This window comes from Miniopterus natalensis, chromosome 12 (genome assembly GCF_054644295.1).
Source record: "Miniopterus natalensis isolate mMinNat1 chromosome 12, mMinNat1.hap1, whole genome shotgun sequence".
Lineage (NCBI taxonomy): Eukaryota > Metazoa > Chordata > Mammalia > Chiroptera > Miniopteridae > Miniopterus > Miniopterus natalensis.
This window is the reverse complement of record NC_142092.1, coordinates 59,217,101-59,237,595: the sequence shown is the minus strand read 5'-3', so window position 1 is coordinate 59,237,595 and position 20,495 is coordinate 59,217,101. Positions and strand designations below refer to the sequence as shown.

The 20,495-nt window shown below is 51.9% G+C and overlaps 1 protein-coding gene across 2 annotated transcripts in view; it reads left to right on the top strand.

The window, feature by feature from the left end:
- Positions 1–2,913: 2,913 nt before the first annotated feature.
- The window catches only part of GSN (gelsolin), a 39,637-nt gene continuing 22,055 nt past the window's right edge, over positions 2,914–20,495 (top strand). Inside the window, exons 1-4 of one of the 2 annotated variants that reach the window (XM_016213749.2) lie at positions 2,914–2,998; positions 18,079–18,149; positions 19,517–19,721; positions 20,035–20,189. In XM_016213749.2, coding sequence (XP_016069235.1) covers positions 18,126–18,149; positions 19,517–19,721; positions 20,035–20,189 — 384 coding nt within the window. In that variant the 5' untranslated portion in view covers positions 2,914–2,998; positions 18,079–18,125. The remainder of the gene's footprint in view (positions 2,999–18,078; positions 18,150–19,516; positions 19,722–20,034; positions 20,190–20,495) is intronic. The other variant, XM_016213750.2, reaches the window with a different exon arrangement.

Sequence of the window (20,495 nt, the reverse complement as noted above, 5' to 3'; positions counted from 1 at the left end):
TGGGCTGGGATCTGAGTGCTGGAAGGAACCGCCTCTCTTTCTGGCTCCGTCTGGGGCGTGTGGGCGATGGACTAGAGTTAGCGGTTTGTGGACCTTGTTTTTAAGCCACTGCAGCTTTAAGGTCCAAAATGAAAAACAGACCAACTTGGAGTTAGCTGGGGCTAATTCTAAACCCAGCCGACTTTGAAACTCTGGGGCTCCCTGTGTCCAAATCCTGGGAAAGAATGTAATTCTCTTTGTGCCCATAGATGGCAGCACCTGTGCTCTCCGCCAGCGCTGTGTGACGGTGTGCTTGAGTGTGTTTATGCGCGTGTGCACACGTGTACATGCATGCATGCACACGTGTTTATGCGCGTGTGCACACGTGTACATGCATGCATGCACACGTGATTCTCTAGTTTCTTCCTGTGGTGAATCTTGAGCTGTTGTGGCCCCAGCCCTAGGCTAAGCATTGGGATACAAAGGAGCAGATCTTAGTCTAATGGGGGAAGCTGACTTGGAAACAGACCATAATATAGTGTGACAGGGAAGCCGAGAGGCCTGTGGGATCTCAGAGGAGCTCAGCCTCAAAGGGGAAGCAGAGGTCGGAGATTTCCTGGGGGAAAGCTGTGCTTGATCATGAGTGGAAGGAGAGGAGAAGACAAGGGATGAAAGAGAGTTTGGAAACAGAGGAAGCAGTCTGTGCAAAGATTAGACAAGGACTTAAGAGAGTGCAGCTGTGTCTGGCTAGAGCCTGGAGGGGTGTTGGAGGGCGCAGGGGACAGGAACTGATGAGAGCTGAGACTCCAGGGGCCTACAGGGGCAGATCGTAAAAGATGTTGAAGAATTCATTAAGGATCTTGGGCTTTGTCTGGTGGCCATAGGGAGCCATGGTAGAATCTGGGCAGAGGAGTGACATGGTCTGGGCTTGCTCTGAGAAGACCGCACTTAGGAAAGGACAGAGGAAGTGGGAGGACCAGTTAGGAAGCATTGCAGTCACTTAGGTAAGAGGTGATGGTACTTGGGCAAAGACGTTGGCAGTCAGGGTGGGGAGAAGAGAATGCAGGGACTTGGGGTGGTGGAGGTGAGAGTGACAGAGCAGAGGAGGTGAAGGAGGGCGGTGCCCCGGTGTCTGGCCTGGCCCAGTGTGTGGATGGCGGGTGGCGGTGCTGTTGCTGAGATGGGGAGCACTGGGGAAGGAGTAGGATACATTTGGGAACAAATGTAGCACTGCCAGTGAAGATGGGGATGTGATTTAGAGGTTTGAAGAATAGAGGGGAGCTGCATTTGAAATTTGAAAGTCTCATAAGTCTCACCCTCTCACAGAGTTAACAGAAAGTGAGGTGTCGTTAGTCATTGGCAGGGACAACAAAACCCGGCTGTGCTTTGATCTCTCCCATGGACCAGGAAGTTCTGAGGGAACTGTTTGAGGAAGGCCTACAGAGGTGCTATTTAACACTAGGCCCTAGCGCCCAGATAAGTGTCCAACCTCCTTCCAGATCCCCTGCTATGGGCCCTTGCCTCTCACAATGCAAAAACCCACCAGGAATGTCTGGGCCATTTACTGTCAGCAGAGGACAGGGCTCATTTGTGTCTGAATCCCAGAAGCCTGCAGGACCCCACTGCATTTGGGAACCTGGAGGCTCTCTTTGGCTTGGAGAAGCTGGTTTGGACAGAGAATTTTTCCAGTGTAGGCAGGAGCCAACTTACTTAGCTGTTAGCTGTCCCTGAATGCAGATGACTGACGTGGGGAGTGAGGAAGGATGAAGATCCAGGTTGTCCTTGAAAGGTGTGTGTGTGTGTGGGGGGGGGACTGAAAGGCTGGGTTGCACAACCCTGGGGTTTACGTACGCTGGTCCTTCATTCAGTCATCTAGCGTATAGCCGCTGGTCTGTTGTTTGCCAGGCCATGTATCAGGGCTGAAGCTTCAGAGGCAAAGCAGTCTGATGGAGCTCACAGGCTGATGGGAGAGAAAGACCTGTTACCAGGTACTTATAACACAATCTTGCAAGAGCAGAACAACGTTTAGGCATACAGATGGGATTATGGCATGTAAGCAACTTGGGTCCTCAAACTGCACAAGTACAGAATGAGAAAGATATGATTTCTGTTAAAGGCTTAGGGTTTTAATTAATAAATAAGCAGAGTAAATAAGTGCACTGTTCAAAACACTTGACATATTTTATCTCATTTAATCCTTATAATGATTTTGTGGGGTGGGTTTTAACATAATCCCTTTTTTATAGAGAAGGAAACTAAGACTCGGAGAGGTGCAGTAACTTGATCAAGTTACATAGTTAGTTAACTGAAGGGCCTTTCTTCTAACTCCAGAATCCACAGCCACTGCTCTGAAGTTGATTTTAAGGATTGTAAACTGAATTTAGTCATACAATGGAGTTACCTTAAATCGTAATGGGATTTTATGCTGGATTAATAGAGGCATGATATCTAGAATGATGGAGGTGAAAGTTCTGCTCATCCTACTTTGGATAGAGCTCTTTTGAATGTCTAATTCGGGGTCTTTTTTTTTTCTTCAGGAGGGACAGGATTAATTTGAGTAGATAAGGGAAGGGGGTACTGGTCTCAGGAAAAGGTGGAAGAAAGCGGCCATACAACTTGTAGAAGACTTAGGGGCCCAGGATTACTGTTTTCAAGTCTCCAAGGCGCCATTGGGAAACAGGGTGACAGACCTATTCTGAGTGACTGCAGAGAGGGAGATTTTAGCACATTGTAATGACAATTTTTTTAACTAGCCAAACTCTCCAACAGTGGGTCTTGAAGCCTTGGCAGGAAGTGAGTGTTCTGTTGTTGGAGCATGCAGATAGGGTCTCTGTGACCCTGGTAGTGGGGGTCGGGGTGGAGTGGAAGCTTTTGATTTGATCAGATGACCTGGAGCCCTTGACACTGAGAATCTTGGCCCTTTATTTACAGGTGGTACTGATACCCGCTCTTACGGCTTTTGTGGTAGACCCAGCACCCCCCCGTGGAACAGCCCTCTTCACCCTCTCAGCCCTGCAAGGTAGGTAGAGTGGTGCAGACCCCTGTGGCCTACTAAACTGGGCTCTGACTGCCCCAGGAAGTCTGAAGGGGGCAGTGGAAGCAGCGTGGGTCGCCACAGTGGATTCAAAGGTAGTTTCTGAGGTTTTTCTTGTAAAGCTCGGAGTACATTTCTGCCTGTTACCTCATTTGCTTCTCTCCCACCCTTGAGAGGGAGGCCAGGCCAGGCAAGGATGATCCTGTGGGGAAGAGGCAAGGACTGACCGGGCTGGATGTGAGGGTGCCTGGGCCCCCACCTGGCTGTGCTGCTTGCTGGCTGTGTGACTACAGAACAGTTGCTTTCCCTATCAAGGCCTCTGTTGGCTCTTTCCTAAGAGGGTAGATTTCCCTGAGGAGGAAGGCTGTGCAAGGATTCTCCCTGGAGGCTTTGAAGAGGTGAGAAAATCTGGGGGTTTGTTGACTGGAGGAGTGTGACTAGTGAGGAAGGTAGATGAGTCATAGCCACCTGGGGACGACTGGCATGGCTGGCAGGGTGGGGCCCACCTGACTATGAGATTCGTGGGTGACCAGCTGAAGTAGGCTGAGATCCAGGGGGTGGGGTGCAGAGTCCTGGGCTGGAAGCAGGAGACTTGGGTCACTTCCCAGCTTGGGCCTTGGTTTCTGTGCCTAAAAAAATGGGTGCCCTGTACCCACCTAGCAAGTTGTCGTGAAGGACTGAATAAGTCCCACGAGGGACTTTGTGAGCTGTGAAAGGGGAAGGATCACTGCTAGGGGACTAACCCAGCTTCCAATGCTGGAAAGGAAGTGAATTTCTAATAGCAACCATGAGGAGAGCCTGGAAAACACCCTTCCAGCTCATGACATCACCCTTGGTTTCCAAAAGGAGAAGGGGCCGAATGCTTACTCATCAGTGGCCCAGCTGGCTTTCAGGGGGTGACAGCAACCACAGTCAAATGCTGTTCCTCTTTCCCAAAGCTCAGATGAAAGGGCCTTCTGATTGATGGTCTTCAGAATGCTTTGTGTTCAAAGCCCGGATTCCTAGAAGACCCGCTGGGTCAAAGAGAGGGGACTTGTCCCACTTCATCTGAAGTTTATGTGTTCTGCTGACCAAGGAGCAGCCCTGATGCTGCCCGGAGAGGAAGGGTGGGGGCTGATATTGGCTCTGAAGCTCCAGCTTTTGGGACTGAGCTCTGACCACTCTAACTCCTAAAGCCAAATTGCCTCTAAGTGATGTCACCAAAGAGAGTTACACTCTCTTCATGTTCTTGGTGACAATGACACAGGGACCTGTCTTCTGCTTTCCCCACTGTGCAGACCCTGCAGGGCCAGGCTGGCTCAGGCCCAGATAAGTACCTGTTAACTAAGCTTGGCTGGGTCACCCCTTGCACTGTGCTCACCTCACGCCCACTTTCACTGAAGTTGGGCTCAACTAAGGAGGTCCCAGTGAGTTCCTGCTTGTCCAAATCCAATAAGATTTCCTCAGATCTTTATGTACCACCTCCCTGGAGCACCTGAGAGCATTCTAGAAGCTCTCTTTCCTTCTTGCTTCTGGGAGGCTGTACCATCCAGTTTATTTCCTATTTCCCTGACCTTCTCTGGGCCCTGATTTTGTGTCTCTAACGTTCACCAGAATTCTGACCACCTTCTTATCTTGAGTTACATTACAGGTCCATTCGTTCGTTCGTTCATTCATTCATTCATTCATTCATGGGTATATTCACTTGACAGATATTTAGGCTTTGAACTGGGTCTTGGAGAACAGGTTTTCCCACCCCTAGTGGTCTTATAGTCCTGGGTCTTACAGTTAGGCATTACACGCATAACAAATTTATTTCTTCAGCTGTAAAGGAAACAACCAGGATTTTGAGAGCATATGGAATTGGGGGGGGGGTGGAATTCTATCTGGACAGATGAGGGAGGCTTCCCTGAAAAAGCCCAGACCTGAAGAGGGAATGGAAGGTGGCTGGGTGAGCAGGGAAAGGAGCCCCCAAGCAGCGCGAACAGCGTGGATGAGGCTCTGAGGCAGGACGTTGAGTGTGGAGTTGTTAGGGATCGGAAGGAAGGGAGCGTGACAGGAGAAGGGCCTGGGGACCAGATAGCACCTCAGTCATGCAAGCCCTTGGGGCCTTGATTAGAGTTTGGATTTTATTCTAAGACACTGGGGAACGACTTGAAGTTTTAAAGTAGGGGAGAGATTTGCCCGGATTTCATTATTAGAACCCCGGAAAGAGATAGACCTAAGTCCCATGCTGATAAACACCAAGGGTGTAATTTTTGGTTCTTCCACACAGTGGCGTCCTGATGCTGTGCCTCAGTATGAGGCTTGGTCTGGGGCAGTCCTGATGTTCTCTGGGCTCCTTGTGTTTTTTCATTGCTGAGCTTCTTTTTTGACTGTGAGTCAAGCTGAGAGGGAGCGTCGGGCTTTCAGGCGAGGGAGTCACATGTGTAAAGCTTGGCCACTTGGAGCCGCTGTGCTTGGGGACTAAGTGAGCAGCGAAGCTAAAGCAAGAGTGTGGGCATGAGGTGGAGAGTGGCAGGAGAGAACGGGGAGTTCGGGGCTGGGAGAGGTGTTGAATTCCTGGTCTCGATCCTCTGGGTGCCGGGGAGCCATGGATGCATCTTGAGCTGAGAGTGGCTTGATTGACGGGATTTGAGAAGGGAAGGTAGATCAGAGGGGGCAACGCTATAAGCTGGTTGGAGAGAATGACTATCACTGGGTGAAGCCTTGTCATTCCCACCTGCCTACCCGCAAACACAGAAAAATACTCTGCCCTTTTCTGTCCTCCTCCTTTGTTGGGTTGTTCCCCCACCGGTTAAATCACAGGAGCCGCCCAGTGTTGTTTCACTGTAGCACTGGGGTTTGGTTATACTCTGCGCTCCAGAAGCAAACAGGGCTAAACCTGAAGCATCACTCTGGCCTGACTTGTTGCATGTCCCTTGACATGTCCCTTAACCCTTCTCAGTCTCAGTTTCCTCACCTGTGAAATGGGAGTAATCATAGGGTTACTGAGGATTAAGTGATGGGGAGCTGAAGTCCTAAGCATATGCCTGGTGCATAGGGATGGCTGTTTATCTTTATTTTCCTGCTGGTTGCTAATGGCCCAGTCCATGTCGTAATCTGCTCTTTGGGGAGTCCTCTGCAGCCAAAAATCTGTAATCTTAACTGAAAACAAGGCGTTCCCTGCAACCCTAGTGGGACTCTGAGGGGTTTGGAAATGCCTTCACATTTCCCCCACTGGGGTCTGGCACAGGGCTGGGCTCAGAGACCTGATCTGAGATCAAATAAGATGAGATCTTATTTGTCTCTTTAGCACCAACTCTCAGCACAGGCTGGCCTATCATGGTTCTTATAAATACTAAACAAAACAGTGTTAAATAAAAAAAGGCATCTTGGGCATCTTGCCAAGCACCTTTATCTTATGTTTAGTAGCAGGGATCGCTACTAAACATTGTACTTATGTTCATTCCTCCCTGACTCAAGTATGTATTGCAGCTCTAATTTTTAATATGCCCGTAATTAAAATTTCAAGTCAGCCGGGGGAGGGATAACAATGAAGTGGGCATTTGGGGTGTTGGGGCTCCCTCCAGACCATTCCAGAGAGCATCCTGGCTACAAAGGCCTTAAGGGTATCATCCAACTGCCTTAGTTTACTTTTGGGGAAGCTGAGGCCCAGAGAGAGGTAGTGGCTCACTTAGGGTCCCCAGAGAATGGGAAGCAGAGGAGGAGTCATGAGGCCCACGTTTAGTAATAAACAGTAGGTGGGCGGCTGTTCCCCCCAGCCCACTGCCTCGTGTTTAAAGAAAGTGAATTAGAATGTGAACAGTGGTTTCCTGAGGAAGTTTTGGGTTTTAATTGTGTCAAGAAGAAGGACCATTTCCAGAACTGTGCATGCCCATGTGATGTCTGTAGAGTTGGACCTGGCACAGCTATTTCAAACTAAAGCCACAGGCTCCTATTTATAGGCTGATGTGATTAGGTTGATGTAGTCAGGAGAGGCCTGCCTGCCCTCTGCCCAGCCCAGCTATGGACGGGGAAGAGGCCCTCGGGGGTGATTCTGACCTATGGGTGAGTAGCAGGGGATCTGGGGTGGTTCCTGAAGCCTGCTCGGAGGTGGGGCTCCAGTGAGGCCTCAGGGGAAGCCCCAGTCCTGACTCCCAGTTCAGCTGCCAGCAGGCCCTCCACAGAGATGAAACCAGTTCTGATCCTAGTCTCTCCCTGCTTAAAAATCCTCCGCTGCCTCAGATCAGTTCAGGACTCCTAATAGTCAGGACCTTCCTCACCCACATGTCCAGGTCTCCACCCCAGGCACACCTCTTCAGTGTCTGTATTTCCCTGTGGGAGCCACACCTCTGAGCCTTTGCTGTTGCTGTTCCCTCCACCTGACTTGCCTGTTCTCATTTCTCCAAAGACAAACCTTCATTCATTCTTTGAGGCTCTGCTCAAATGCTCCTCCTTTGTGGCTTGTCAGGTCCTGGGTGCTCCCTGCCTTGTGTCACCTGAGTGATTCTCCACTGGGCCAGGAAGTACTGGGGCAGGACCTGGCTCAGAGGAAGAAAAGGGGAAAGGCATTCGCGGTTGAGCACCTACTGTGGTCATTCACTTTACATGTTTGATGAGATACAATCTGTAAGCCACTCTATGCAGTAGGTATGTTTTAAAGGTGTATAGGGGTGAAAGTAAGACTTCAAAGTCAGATAGTCCTGGATTCAGACTCTGTCCTGCATTTCCTAACATTTATCCTTGAGCTGAACCTGTCTGAGCCTCAGTTTTCCTATCTGTAAAATAGAAATGATGATTCCTATGAGTTTTGGGGAAGCATTGTCAACAAGACAAAGCTTATAAGTACTTATGTTACCTGGTCCATAAAGAGCTTCTTTGTATAATATAGGTATTATCTACAGGTGGAGAGACAGGCTCAGTAAAGGAAAACACCTTCTCTAGGGCCCCACACAAGGCAGTGGCCAAGAGGCGAGATCAGGTCTTGGTCCTGGCCTCCAAATCCACCCTGTGTTCTCCTCTCCTCCCTCTCTTAGCCCCCTGGGCCTATTCTGTTTCCCAGATCTGGGGAAGCTTTGTTTGGGGATTGTTTTTCCTAAGAAGTTTCCTCTGTGGTGCCACTGGATGACTCAGAGACCTGAGTCACCAGGAGGCAGAGGGCCAACAGAGCAGGGAGGGAGGAGGGGGGAAAGGAGAGAAGGGACAAGGAAGGGGATCCCGATTCCAGTCCTGGCTTTCCCATTGCTTGATTGACTAGGTCAGACAAGTCCCCTATCCTGCCTGGCCTCAGTTTCCCCAAGTGTGAAAGGAGATGCTGGGCTTTGGTAAGTGGTTTTCAGTCCAGGCTGAGCTTCAGAATCCCAGGTTCCCGGGCCCCACCCCAACCTACAGACTCAGAGGCTGGGCGTGGGGCCTGGGAATCCAAGTTTTCTGGAGCTTCCCAGGTGGTTCTGCTCACCTGATCTGCAGAGGTGTTTGGGAACCAAGCTGTTCAAGGGCACCCCCGGCTGGGCCTCAGAGTGGTTGTCCAGCCTCTGCTGACCATCTCCACTAACTCAGAGTCACTTTTCTTGCTGAAGGCTTTGTCATCGTGGTAAACGGGGAGTGCATAAGCTTTTTCCTATTTTAAACAGCTTTATTGAAGTATAATTTACATAAATTGTCAAAGTTAATTTATGTGTAATTTATATATGTATAATTCACCCAGTTTAATTAATTCAATTAGTTTTAATAAATTTGCAAAGTTTTGTCTCCATTCCCACAATTCAGCTTGAGAACATGTCTGTCACCCCTGAAAGCTGCCTGTGTCTGCTTGCTGGCAATCTCCGCACCCACCCCGCAGCCCATCACTAGTCTATTCTGTCTTTCTGAATGCCCAGACCTGTGTGTACCTCCCAGCTTCACCCTTTCTGGCTGTGGGACCTCATGCAGATTATTGCCCCTCTCTGAGCCTTGGATTACTCCTTAGTAGGAGAGGGAATGGTGCTATCCTCCTTGTAGCTTATTGTCTGAGTTTCACTAATGTGGTGGAGTGTGTGATGCACAGCAGGGGCTGGGGACGTGGGAGCCCGGCATGCAGTAACCGGGATGTAGTACAGGTACCAGGGCACGATTGTGACAATACTAGCAAGTGTTTTACAGACACACGCTGTGCCAGGCACTGGGCTAAGCACCTTAAATGCACTATCTCTTTTCATTCCCATAACAACTCTTATTAGGTGAGTGTTAATATCATTTCTGTTTTGTAGCTAGAGAAACTGAGGCATTGAGAAGGGAGGTAACTTTCCCCAGGTTGCATAGGTAATGATGGGTGGGGTTGGGAGTCTGTCCCTAGGCCTTCCTTAAGTATTACACCATGGTAGGAATCATGGCTCGAGGGACACCATTCATGAATCCAGAACAAGGCTTACGGCACACACTTTCAAGGGACAGGACCTGATACAGTGGATATGGGATTCAAAAGATGACATGTAGTACGGAGTGCATCGTGCGCCGATGTGACATGGTACATGGAGCATGATCCAAGGAATAAGTGACGTGGGTCACAGTACATGGCGCATGCATCAGGGTAGACGCACAGGATAAGGTATGAGGAACACAGGACCTGGTATGGGGCACAGAGAGCATGGCGTATGTGATGCTGGGCATTGCACAAAGTATATGACGTAGGGACACGGGACCCAGGGTATAGCGCTTGGGATTCAACAGTGGGGCACAAAGAAACCCTTTTCGTGTCAGTGCCTGGGCCCCAGCACGCAACAGCAAGAGCCAATTTTCTGCTCTCACAAACCCGTCTGTGTTTTGCCTCTTCCTCCCTGTCTCTTTGGATGCCAAAGAGTGGGTGTGTCCCAGAGGACTGGGGTCCGGATTGCGTGCCCCCCCCAGCTCAGGCAGGGGTCAGGGCTTGGGGCCAAGCCCATGGCTCAGGAAGAGCCTGCCAGGCCCCCAGATCCTGTCTGAGAGGCAGCTGTGAGCGCCAGCGCTGGCCGCCGAGCCCCAGGGCCGGGTGATTTTCCCGTAAGCCATCCTCCCCGCCGCTCCTCTCCCTGGCTGCCGCCGCTGGCTGTGGGCCCCGCGTTCCCTGCTTAGGGGGAGAGAGCTTAGGGGAGAGAGTCAGCGCTGCCGCTGGGGGTGCCCGGGTGGAGGTGCGGGGAGGAGGCAGCCTTTAGCAGGTTGGTGGCTCCTGAGCCCTCCTGGCATCTGGCACTCACTCCTTTATCTTGTTTCATCTTTACAAGAGCCCCCAATAGCCTTATGCAACTGAGTTTCGGAGAGGCCAAGAGCTTGCCCAAGCTCACGTGGAGTCAGGCAGAGCCGAGGCTAGACCCCAGCTCTCCTGGAGGCAGGAAATCGAGGATGTATAGAGGCGCGGTTAGATGATGCAGAGGCTGTTGTTGGGGGTCAGCAGGTGATGAGGCTGCAGGAGCACGTGGGCACCAGATGGCAGAGGGCCACAAGCACCAAGCTGGGGAGTCCCGAATGCACCGGGGGTCCCGGAAGGGTCTTGAGTATGGAATAATACAACCTTTGGGGACAGTGGGAGAGTCGAAGGCAGTAAGGAAGCTGGTGCAGTGGTTCCAGAGGAAAGATGGGGACCCAGAACCAGGACAGTGGCTGGACTGTGGGGGTGGGAAGTGAGCGTGAAACGGGGAGCGTGTGGGGTTGAGCATCACAGCTCTGGCCTCAGCCCTTATGAGCAGTCCTGGTGGGGTGACTCTGGTTAGGACCTGCCTCTAAGAGTGTCCCAGAGGATTCTGGGCACCTGTAGGAAGATGCTGGTGACTGGTGTCTGCCTGGAGGTGAAGCCCGGAGCACACCTGGGGAGAGAAGAGAGCACCATTCTGGAGCCCTACTGTGTGCCAGACACTGTGTTTTGTGTGCTGGATCGTGTTTAATTCTTCCAGCTGGATGCGATTATCCTCTGATCTGGGAAAGGAACAAGAGCATTCCAGTGCCATCCTTCTGTTTTTATTTAGGAGGGGAAAGTACTTTAAAAATCTATTAAAATGAAAAGGATTAGTAACAATAACAAATGCCTTTGAATCTCTGGAAATTCTATTGCAGTTAAGAATTTGAGGGCAATTGCAAAGAATTTCTAATCATCTATAGCATTTGGAGTTTTTCCGGAACTGATTTTCACTAGTTTTAAGTGCTGGCCAGCCTGCGACATAGTCTTGCCATTCTGTGCCCAAGGACATAGGCTCAGAGAGGTTGAGTCACTTGCCCAGAGTTACCCAGGTAGTAGGTGGCAGGGCTGGGATCAGATGGTGACTCCAAAGCCCTTGTTCTTTTGGGTGGGGGCAGACCAGAGGAGAGGGGAGGGTGTGATTAGGAGAGACTCTCAGAGGAGATGGGAGGCAAGGCAGGCTCCTTAGGTGCTGGCTTGAGGCTCTCTCCTGAGGTGCCTCCCCATCCCTGGCACCAGCCACCACCTTGGGTCTCTGGGCCTTGGCTAGGACCCTCCAGCCCTCCCCTACTTTGGATGCAGGAATGCAGAGGTAGAGGCCAAGGATGGGTATGGGGGCCAGTGGCCTTTATATGTGCACAGCCTAGACACACTCTGGTGACTCATCTTTGGATGTTATGTTTATTGAGCACCTGCTATCTGCCAAGCACAGTGTCTGGGGCTCCCAGACACCTCACAGGGTAGGAATCATCATCCCATTTTACAGAGGACAGTGAAACTCTGAAGAAGGGCCACTTCCCAAGTCCCACTCCCCCCACCCATCACAGGAATTTGGGCTCTGTCCAGATTCACCCCAGACATTCCCTATATTCTCTTGGCTGAAAGGTCAGGCACCCCTCACTCTGTTGGTCATTCTTGGCATCCTGAGCTTACAGAGGCGCAGCCCCCTGCTCCCAGGGGAAGGAAACTGGCATATTTGAATATCTATTTTATGCCAGGCATGGTCCTAGGATCTTCCATGTTCATGGTCTCATTCAATCCTTTCCATTTGCCTTTGAGAACTTTTCTCTCTAAGCAACTTGAGTCTCAGAGAGAGAGAAACTTACCCAAACCCCAGCTAACAATGATTAGAGCTTCCTTTGTAGGTGCATACTCTGTGCCCAGCTCTGAGCAAAGCCCCAAATGTGTTTTACCTTATAAAATTCCCACAACAACCCTAGGAAAGTGTAATCCCTGTGTTACAGATGAGGAAATGTAGGCTCAGAGAGCAGAAGTAACTTGCTCAAACCGCAGTTAGAAAGTGGTAGGTCAGGGACTGCATCCAGATTTTCCTGGCGGGAGCTCTTCCCAGTCATGCGCATCGTTGGAAAGCCCTTCCTGTGTGGCGCAGAGAGCTCCTCCCATGCTCCTGCTCATTCTGGTTCTGGCTGGGGCACCTTAGGCCTGTCTTCCCAGGAGGTTTGCTGATGGAGACTGTCCAGTCTTCTCCTGGTCCTGCGGCCACAGCACCTGTATTCTGCTGCTTATTTGTTTGTGCCCGGGCTCCCCTATTGGTGTCTACAGGGTGCCAGAGTGGCTAGGCTATTTGTTTGCAGCTATTTGCAGTCCTGATGCTGGCCCAAGCCTCCCAGGACCAACTCCTCCCCCAGGAAAGGGGAGACAGAATGTGAAGAGCGCCCTGGCAGGTAGGGCACTGGGCTCGCACCCATAGCCAAATCTGGCTGCTTCCAGGGCACGGGGTCAGGAAGTGGTGGGGCCTGGTCCCTTCTGAATGTCCTGCCCTGGCTCTCAGTGCTGGGTGGGGTTGCCTCCGGAAGCTGGGAAAGGGCCAGTGGCTTCAGTCCCTGGGATAGTTGGCCTCCTGGAGGTGGCTTGAGCCAAGCCCCACTGGCCAGCTCCCAGATAGTTGTCCACACCCAGGACAGACTGTGCCAACATAGAGGTCCAGCTGGCCCTTCCAGTGAGCCCTGTCTGTCATGGAGACAGGCCTCAGCTCTGGCCTGGTTGCCAGGAAACCTGGGTTCTAGGTCTGCTCTGCCAGGTATTTGCATGTGACTCTGAGAAGTCACTCTCATTCTTGATGTCATCATCTACAGAAAACGGACTAATGAACATTGCTGCTAATGAGTTCTTCTGTGTGCAGTGTGTTCCAGCAGTCTCACTCCAGAGCTCCCAACTGTCCTGCAACTGGACACCACTACCCCTATTTACAAATGACTGGCCCAAGGCTCAGAGAGGGACAGCAACTTGCTCCAGGTGACACAACCCAGACCTGAACACAAGAATCTCACTGTGGAGTCTGTAACCTTTCTCCTGCCCTGCTCTCACATGGTGGGCCAATTCTGAACAAAGACCTCTACAGACAAACCAGACAGCTCAAGAAGAAGGAGGATCACTGTTGGGGGGCTCCTACTGTGTGTCAGGCCTTGGGCCTCCTCACTGCCCCATGAGCTCGGTGTCATTCCCCCATTTTATAGATAAGGAAACTGAAGCCCTGATTACAGAAACTGTCTCCCAGATTCTAAAACATGCCTCCTTTCAAGTCCACGGGGCTCTCCAGACCTCACTGAGGCCTTGTCCAGTTTCACTGGGTTTCATAACTGGCATCTCTGTTTACTGACCATTGTCCTAATTAGCAAAATCCTGGCCAGAGGGGTGGGTGTTCCCATGAGCACCCAGAGAACAGTGAGCCAGAAAGCTAACAAGCTCCAAGAGAGGGCTTCCCATGAGTGGCTGGCTTCTCAGAAATCAAGAACAACAGTGTTTGGGGTGAAGAGAAAAGAACAGGGCGGTGTCTCCTAGGCTGGCCAAGGCCTTTTGTACACTGTGGTCAGGGGAGGAGGGTAAGGCCGCCTCCTCCAGCCTCTGGTCACTGCCTGGGAGGCCCAGAGAGACCCAGAGACAAGCCAAAGGTTCCAGAGGGTGCAAGGCTGGAGCTGGTTGTGGGGGTCCTGGGACCAACTACAGGGGAGGGACATGGGCTGTATAGCTCCTTTCTGTGGCAGACACAGAAAAGCTGCCTACTATGTGGTTGGCACTGGGCAAGAGCCAGGAACACCCAAGCTCAGAGGTTAAGGGAACCTCTGAGGTCCAGAGAAGGGAAGGGACTAGGATGTGCTCATATAGCAAGTGGTGGCAGAGCCAGGCTGCCTCCCAAGTCAAAGAAGCCGTACCTGACCTGAGTGCCCGTGAGTGGCATAGAGTAAAGTGCCACATCTTACTCAGTGGCCAGATCCTCAGTGGAAGATCCTCAGTGGGGACCTTCCTAGGACATCCCTTTGTCTTAGGTGCTCACACAAGTGTGTGGAAGGGTAGAGGGCTTTCCTGCCCAAGCCTCCTGCCCTGACCTGGGAGGTGTGGTGGGAATGACTGCCCCAGAGACTCCTGGCAGTCAGGCTTGACTTGGGCTTGACTGGTTTAGCAACTGTAACCGTTTACCTAGAAAGGACACTGTTGTTTCCTGCCCCAACCAGATGGTGCCAGGAAGTCCTGCTTGATCTCCACAGACAGAGATTGGGGACTGGAGCCAGCCACACTTGTGTTTGAATCTCAGCAATGCCTCTTTCCAGCTGAGTGACCCTGAGCAAGTGACTGAACCTCCTTGAGTCTCAGTTTATGGGAACTTTCATGCCCATTTTCCCTGGGTATTATGAAGAGACTCAGCCTTGGACCCCCCTCACCTTCCTTCCCTCTCTTCCCCTAGAAATGTCTGGGCCCAGAAGAGAGGTGGCATGCTGCCTCTGGTGATGGTGGTGCCTGCTCAGGTCAGGTGCCCTGGACTGTCAGGCTCAGAAGGACCTGTAGAGGTGGCCTGGTCCCATACCGTTTTACAGATGGGAACCCTGAGGCTCAGAGACATGGTTCTGGACATGGTTGCACAGCCAGTATCTGGGAATGCTGGAGCTGGGAATAGCATAGTGGCCTACCCCATCTTTTGCAGTGGAGACCCTAAGGCCCAGAGGAGGATAGTGATTTGCCTAAAATCACCCAGGACGTCAGTGGCAGATCCTAGCAGTGGGGCCTCTTCCTTTCTACCTAGGGACTTTTCTCTTGCACCCAACTCTCCTAAAGTCATATATTCTCTTTCCGGAAAGGGGCAGCATAAGACCAGGCTGCCCCCATCACAGGCTCCACACATCACTGCCCTTAATGAGAATTCCCAGGCTGTGGGCTCTCTGAGGGCAGGCCAGGGCTCCTTCACCAGGTCTCCAGTGCTGAGGACCCAAACTCCAGAGCTATGTGGCAGATAAAGCTCAGGACCTTTGTGATCATTAACCTGAGAACCAGTGACCTTGGGCTGCTTGTCAGACCCCTGGGGCTAAGGCCAAGCCACTGTAGCCCTCTGTTAATCACCAACTGAAGAGGTCAGGGCCACACAGCTGCCAGCTCAGGTTCACGATGGGGGCTGCGATGACAAGGACTTTCTTTTTTCCTACTTGTTTGGATTTTCCAAATTGTCTAATGAGCAGGCATCACTTTAAGCATATTTTAAAAAGATTATATCTAGATCGGTGTTTTGTTAAAAAACAACTATATTGGATACATAATTGTAAATTGCTTTTGACCCTACAGCAAGTTTTTTCCTTTTAAGCAAGTATATTGAAGTATAATTTACATACCATAACAAGTCACCCATTGTTAGCATACAGCACTCTGAATTTTAGTAGGTTTTTCGGTTGTGTAATCATCACCATAATCCAGTGTTAGAATGTTTTCATCACCCTAACATGTTTCCTTGTGCTGACTCCAACAATCCAGGCGCTTACTGCAGCCTCAGGCAATGTTGGCAATGTTTGAGAGGGAAATTCTCCCCTTAAGGAATGTATGCAAACACAGACACCCTTGTTAAAAAGAGGAGAGGAGCCAGTAGTTGTACAATTTGCTTTTTGCCCTTGGAGATCTCTCTGGGCTTATTGAGTGTCTACTATGTGCCAGGCACAATGAGATCTAGCGCATTCTGTTTTCACAGCTGCAGAGCAGTCCATTGTATGGTGGCTCCGTAATTTATTTAACCAGGAAATTTGGGTCCTTTCCAGTTTTCTCCAAACAATACTTCAGTGAACATCGTTGCATGTGTTTTTTTGTGTTCCGTTGCAAGTCATTCTGAAGGATGTGGATCTGTGGTTGCATTGTGTGTTTTGAATTTGGATAATCAAGTTGCTATCCAGAGAGGTGAAGCTGGTTTATGTTTCCATCAGAGCATATGAGAACTGTGAGGCTTTTATTATCCTCCAAAATGCAGAAGGAGAGAGAAGAGCTCTCTGAATTTAGGCCTTAGCTGGCCCCCGCAGGCCCTGAGAACTCGGCGTCTCCCTGTGACCCCCCCGCCCCCACTGGGATAAAGCTCGGACTCTTCTGTGCAGCACACAGGCCCCTGTGACTCCTGCTGCCCTCTCCAGCCTCATCTCCTCTTGCTCGCTGTGTTTCAGACTGGACCCCTCCATTATTACGGAGGGCCTGTGTTTGCTTGCCCTTTGCCCATGCTGTTCCCTCTCCAAAAATGCCTTTTCTTCTTAATCTCCCTCCTCCCCGACCTTCAACACCAGGTTACAGGTTCCTTTCTTCATGAAGTCTTCTTATAATCCTTACACTATGAATCATCTTCTCTGTGTGTGTTCCCTTAGCCTTTATCTGACCCACAGCCCCTAAAGTAGCAGGAAGTTGAGGAGGAGGGAGAGCAAACTTGAGCCTGATTAGAGAGAAGCTGAGCTCCTGGAGGAGCTGGGACTGTACCCCTTTAGCAGATAAGGCGACTGAGGCATAGAAAAGGAAAGTAACTTACGCACAGTGGAGGTTGGAATCAAAGCCAGGTCTCTGACTCCCCAATTATCTTTCCTGTCATCGCACCAAGCTGATGGAGAGGGGGAGGGGGAGTTCCGGGATGCAAAGAGACCTTGGAAGTAAATTGAGTCCAGTAGGATGGCAGGAAGGAGGAGAGAGGGGGGTCGGTGGGACGAGGTGAGTCTGAATAGCACTTCTCCTAACCCAGTGACAGTATGCCTCAGGAGTGGGAGGGTGAAAGAATGGGAAGGGGGCCTGGGAGTTGGGAAAAGACTTAAACAAAATAAAAAAACCAAAACAACAACTACAAGAAACACCAGGGGCCGCTACTTAAGACATGAAGGTAAACCCTGAAATCATCAGCTAAAAGGGGGTAGATAGAAGCAGTTGCCCCTGGGGAGAAGGAAGTGGGGTTGAGAGGGACCAACCTTGTACGAATATGTGACTTTAAATCTTGATAAAAATAAACATTTTAAGAATAAAAACCTTTTTGATGGGGCTAATCACTATTCTGTACACCTGAAACCAAAACAAAATAATACTAAAAAAATAAAATAAAAAGAAAGATAGCTTTTTAAAAAGAAAGAAAGAGGGTGGCCTTGAGTAAAGCAGAACCTGCCATGGCAGGAGGTCTGCCCGCCCCTCCCTGAGTCCTGTTGGCTCATGGGTGGGCCGGTCCCAAGCTGGTGGGCAGGCCAACCCGGACTGCCCGGGTTCAAATCTTGGCTGTACCACTTCCCGGTGGTGTGCAGGTTGCTTGACTAGTCTGCAGGCAGTTTTCCCTCTGTAAGATGGGGCTGTCCTTGTACCCACCCTGTCAAGAATGGAGGGTGTTTTGATGTGTGGAAAGCCTTCAGTAATGCTGAAGATGTTAGGTGCGGACGTGGGAGGGGTCTTGCGTGGGTCACACAGGAGGCCGAGCTGGGCTCCCTGCCGTTCGTGAATGTGCCCTTTTAGTGTGCACTGAGTTAGTGCCTGCTGTATGCCAAGCCCTGTGCGACGTCTCCACCCCGGAGCTGGGGTGAAGGGGCGGCCGCACCCCGTTGGGTCTGTCCCAGTGGGAACCCCGACGTCTCCAAAATCCAGGCCAGATCCCCGCCCCTGCCTGTCCCGCGGGAGCCCAGCCCTGCCCCCCGCCCGCCTTGCGGGGCGGTCCCGGCTTGGGCGGGATGAGCCAGAGCTACTTAAGGTCGACGACCCGGAGGCCGGCTGGCGACTGGTCTTCTGTCGTCGCTGCCATGGCTGCGCCACGCTCCGCGCCCGCGATGCTCTGCGCCCTGGTCCTGGCGCTGTGCGCGCTGCCGCCTCCGGCCCGCGCGGCCACCGCGTCGCGGGGGGCGGCCCAGGCCCCCGCGACCCAGGGGCGGGTGAGTGCCCAGGGGGCCCGGGGGCTCCCGGAGTAACTCTCTATTGTAAGTTCTTGCAGATACAGCGCTAGGAAAAGGGGAATAATTCAGGTCTAGAATGGAAAAACTGTTTTGTTGCTTTGTAAGTATCTCTTGCTGCTTCCCGGGCTCCTGTGGCTGGGGGTGGGAGCCTCCGGGACCTGGCTGTTTCCCTGCCAAGAGGCTAACCTCACCTTGGCCGGATTTCTTTTTCCTCGCTGCCTTCCGATTTCTTACCCATCCCTGCCACCTGATTTCTTCTTTTCCTGCCGAGTGTCTCCTTCCCTGTGCCTGACCTCACTCCTTCCCTCTTCTCAGTTCTTCACTGCAGGTTCCTTTCACCTGCTTTCTCTCTCCCTCTTCCATGTTCCCTCCCTCTTTCTTGGATGACCTCACCTCTGCCTGCTGATCACCATTGTGATAATTTATTCTCTCCTCTCTGATGTCTCCTCTGCCCAGTCTGGTTTCTCCTCTTTCCTGTTTCCCTTCTGTGTTTCTCCACCCTCCTGCCTGATTCTCTGACCTCTCCCACCAGACCTGTCCTCCGGCCAGGTGACCTGTGCCTGCTGATTTCTGCCCTTTGGCCTCAGGCTAACAGTCCCAGTCTGCTCCATCTCTAGCCCTCCTGCATGTCTAACAGCCTTTGGCCCATCCTTAACCACCTCGTCTCCCAACAGGCTCCTGCAGACCCTGGGTGCATCCTCTCTGCCTTTTACAAGAAATGGAACTTGGGGGTGGGGTGCTGGGGGGCAGGAGGGAGGAGGCAGACAGCTCAGGAGGCCACTTGGGCTAAGTCATGTAAGACCCCTCTTGGGAGTGTGATGGGGACATGGATGGGGCATGGGAAATCTTCCCACTTCCAAAGAAGCAAAAGCAAACAGGCTGTGTGATGTTGAGCCAGTCTCCTCCCATCTTTGGGCCTCAGTTTCCCTATCTGCAGAATGGGGTTGAATGATGAGCTCTCTTAGGACCCTTCTAGTTCAAAGAGCCACTGAGGATGCTGGAAAGGAACATACTGAGCCCCTGGGGACCCCCAGGTTTAGCATTTCCATCTGAAGGGGTCTCCCCATGGTCCCAGAGTCCATACTCTTAGATCTTGGGGCAATTCCTGCTACGCCATTTCCTAGCTGGGGGTCCTTGGCAGAGTCACTTCACCTCTCTGTGCCTCAGCTGTCCCAACTAATTGGCACTAAGAAGGGAAGAAAAGGGGTAGAGTCCTTTGTCCCTCCGTCATTGGAGGGCTGAGTGGAAGAGGCAGACACTAGCCAAGGATGGGGTTTGGAGCCTAAACTGCCCAGTTTGCTTACTCATCAAGGCAGGGCTCATAGGAGTTAGACTTGTCTCGGGGGTGGAGACAGTCAGAGGCTCAAGTGAGATGCTCTTGGTGCTAGAAACCACCCTCCCTCGTGCCTGGGGTCTCTCCCCGCCAGGGCCTCTGCCCCTGCTCAGGCTCCGCCCTGTCTCTTCCAGCCCAGCAGCATGGTGGTGGAACACCCCGAGTTCCTCAAGGCAGGGAAGGAGCCTGGTCTGCAGATTTGGCGTGTGGAGAAGTTTGACCTGGTACCTGTGCCCCCCAACCTCTACGGAGACTTCTTCACAGGCGACGCCTATGTGATCCTGAAGACGGTGCAGCTGAGGAACGGGAACCTGCAGTACGACCTCCACTACTGGCTGGGTGAGGCCAGACCCCACCCCCCCAAAGCACAGCCCTTTGAGGCGTGGTCTCCAGGCAGCCCCATGTGCCAGGTCCTCCGCTAGAGATTCCGTCTCCACAGACTTTAGAGCCAGCCTGCCCCAGTTCAAGACTCTTAGAGACCATGGAGTCCCCATCTCCCCCATTATACAGATGGGTTAACTGAGGTTCACAGAAGTCAGGGGCTTGCCCAGCTTCTCTAGCCAGGCCAGTGCAGTGCTGGGGGCTCCTCCTCCTCCAAAGGAGGCTGGGACTGCTCTGGAAGCCAGGCTTATGCTGCTCTTATGTCCCCTAGGCAATGAATGCAGCCAGGACGAGAGCGGGGCGGCTGCCATCTTCACCGTGCAGCTGGATGACTATCTGAATGGTCGGGCTGTGCAGCACCGTGAGGTCCAGGGCTTCGAGTCGCCTACTTTCCTTGGCTACTTCAAGTCCGGCCTCAAATACAAGGTGGGTCACTGGCGGCAGGGACAAATGTACCAATGGCAGGACTCATTCAGGTCCACTCTCCCTTCAGCCTGTGGGGTGATGTGGGCAGATAAGTCAGAGCTCAGCCTTTGGAGCTGGCCATCTCTGGGTTTGAGTCCTGGACCCTTCCTAGCTGTGTGACACTCCCTTTCTTAGCCTCTGGTTCCTTATCTTAAAATGGAGAGAAGAACATTCGCCATCACTTTACAGGGTTGTTTTCCTAGCCCCAGCAGAAAGGGGTGGGCCATGGGTAGAAACCCAGCCCCCAGCTTGTCCTGGCCTTGAGCC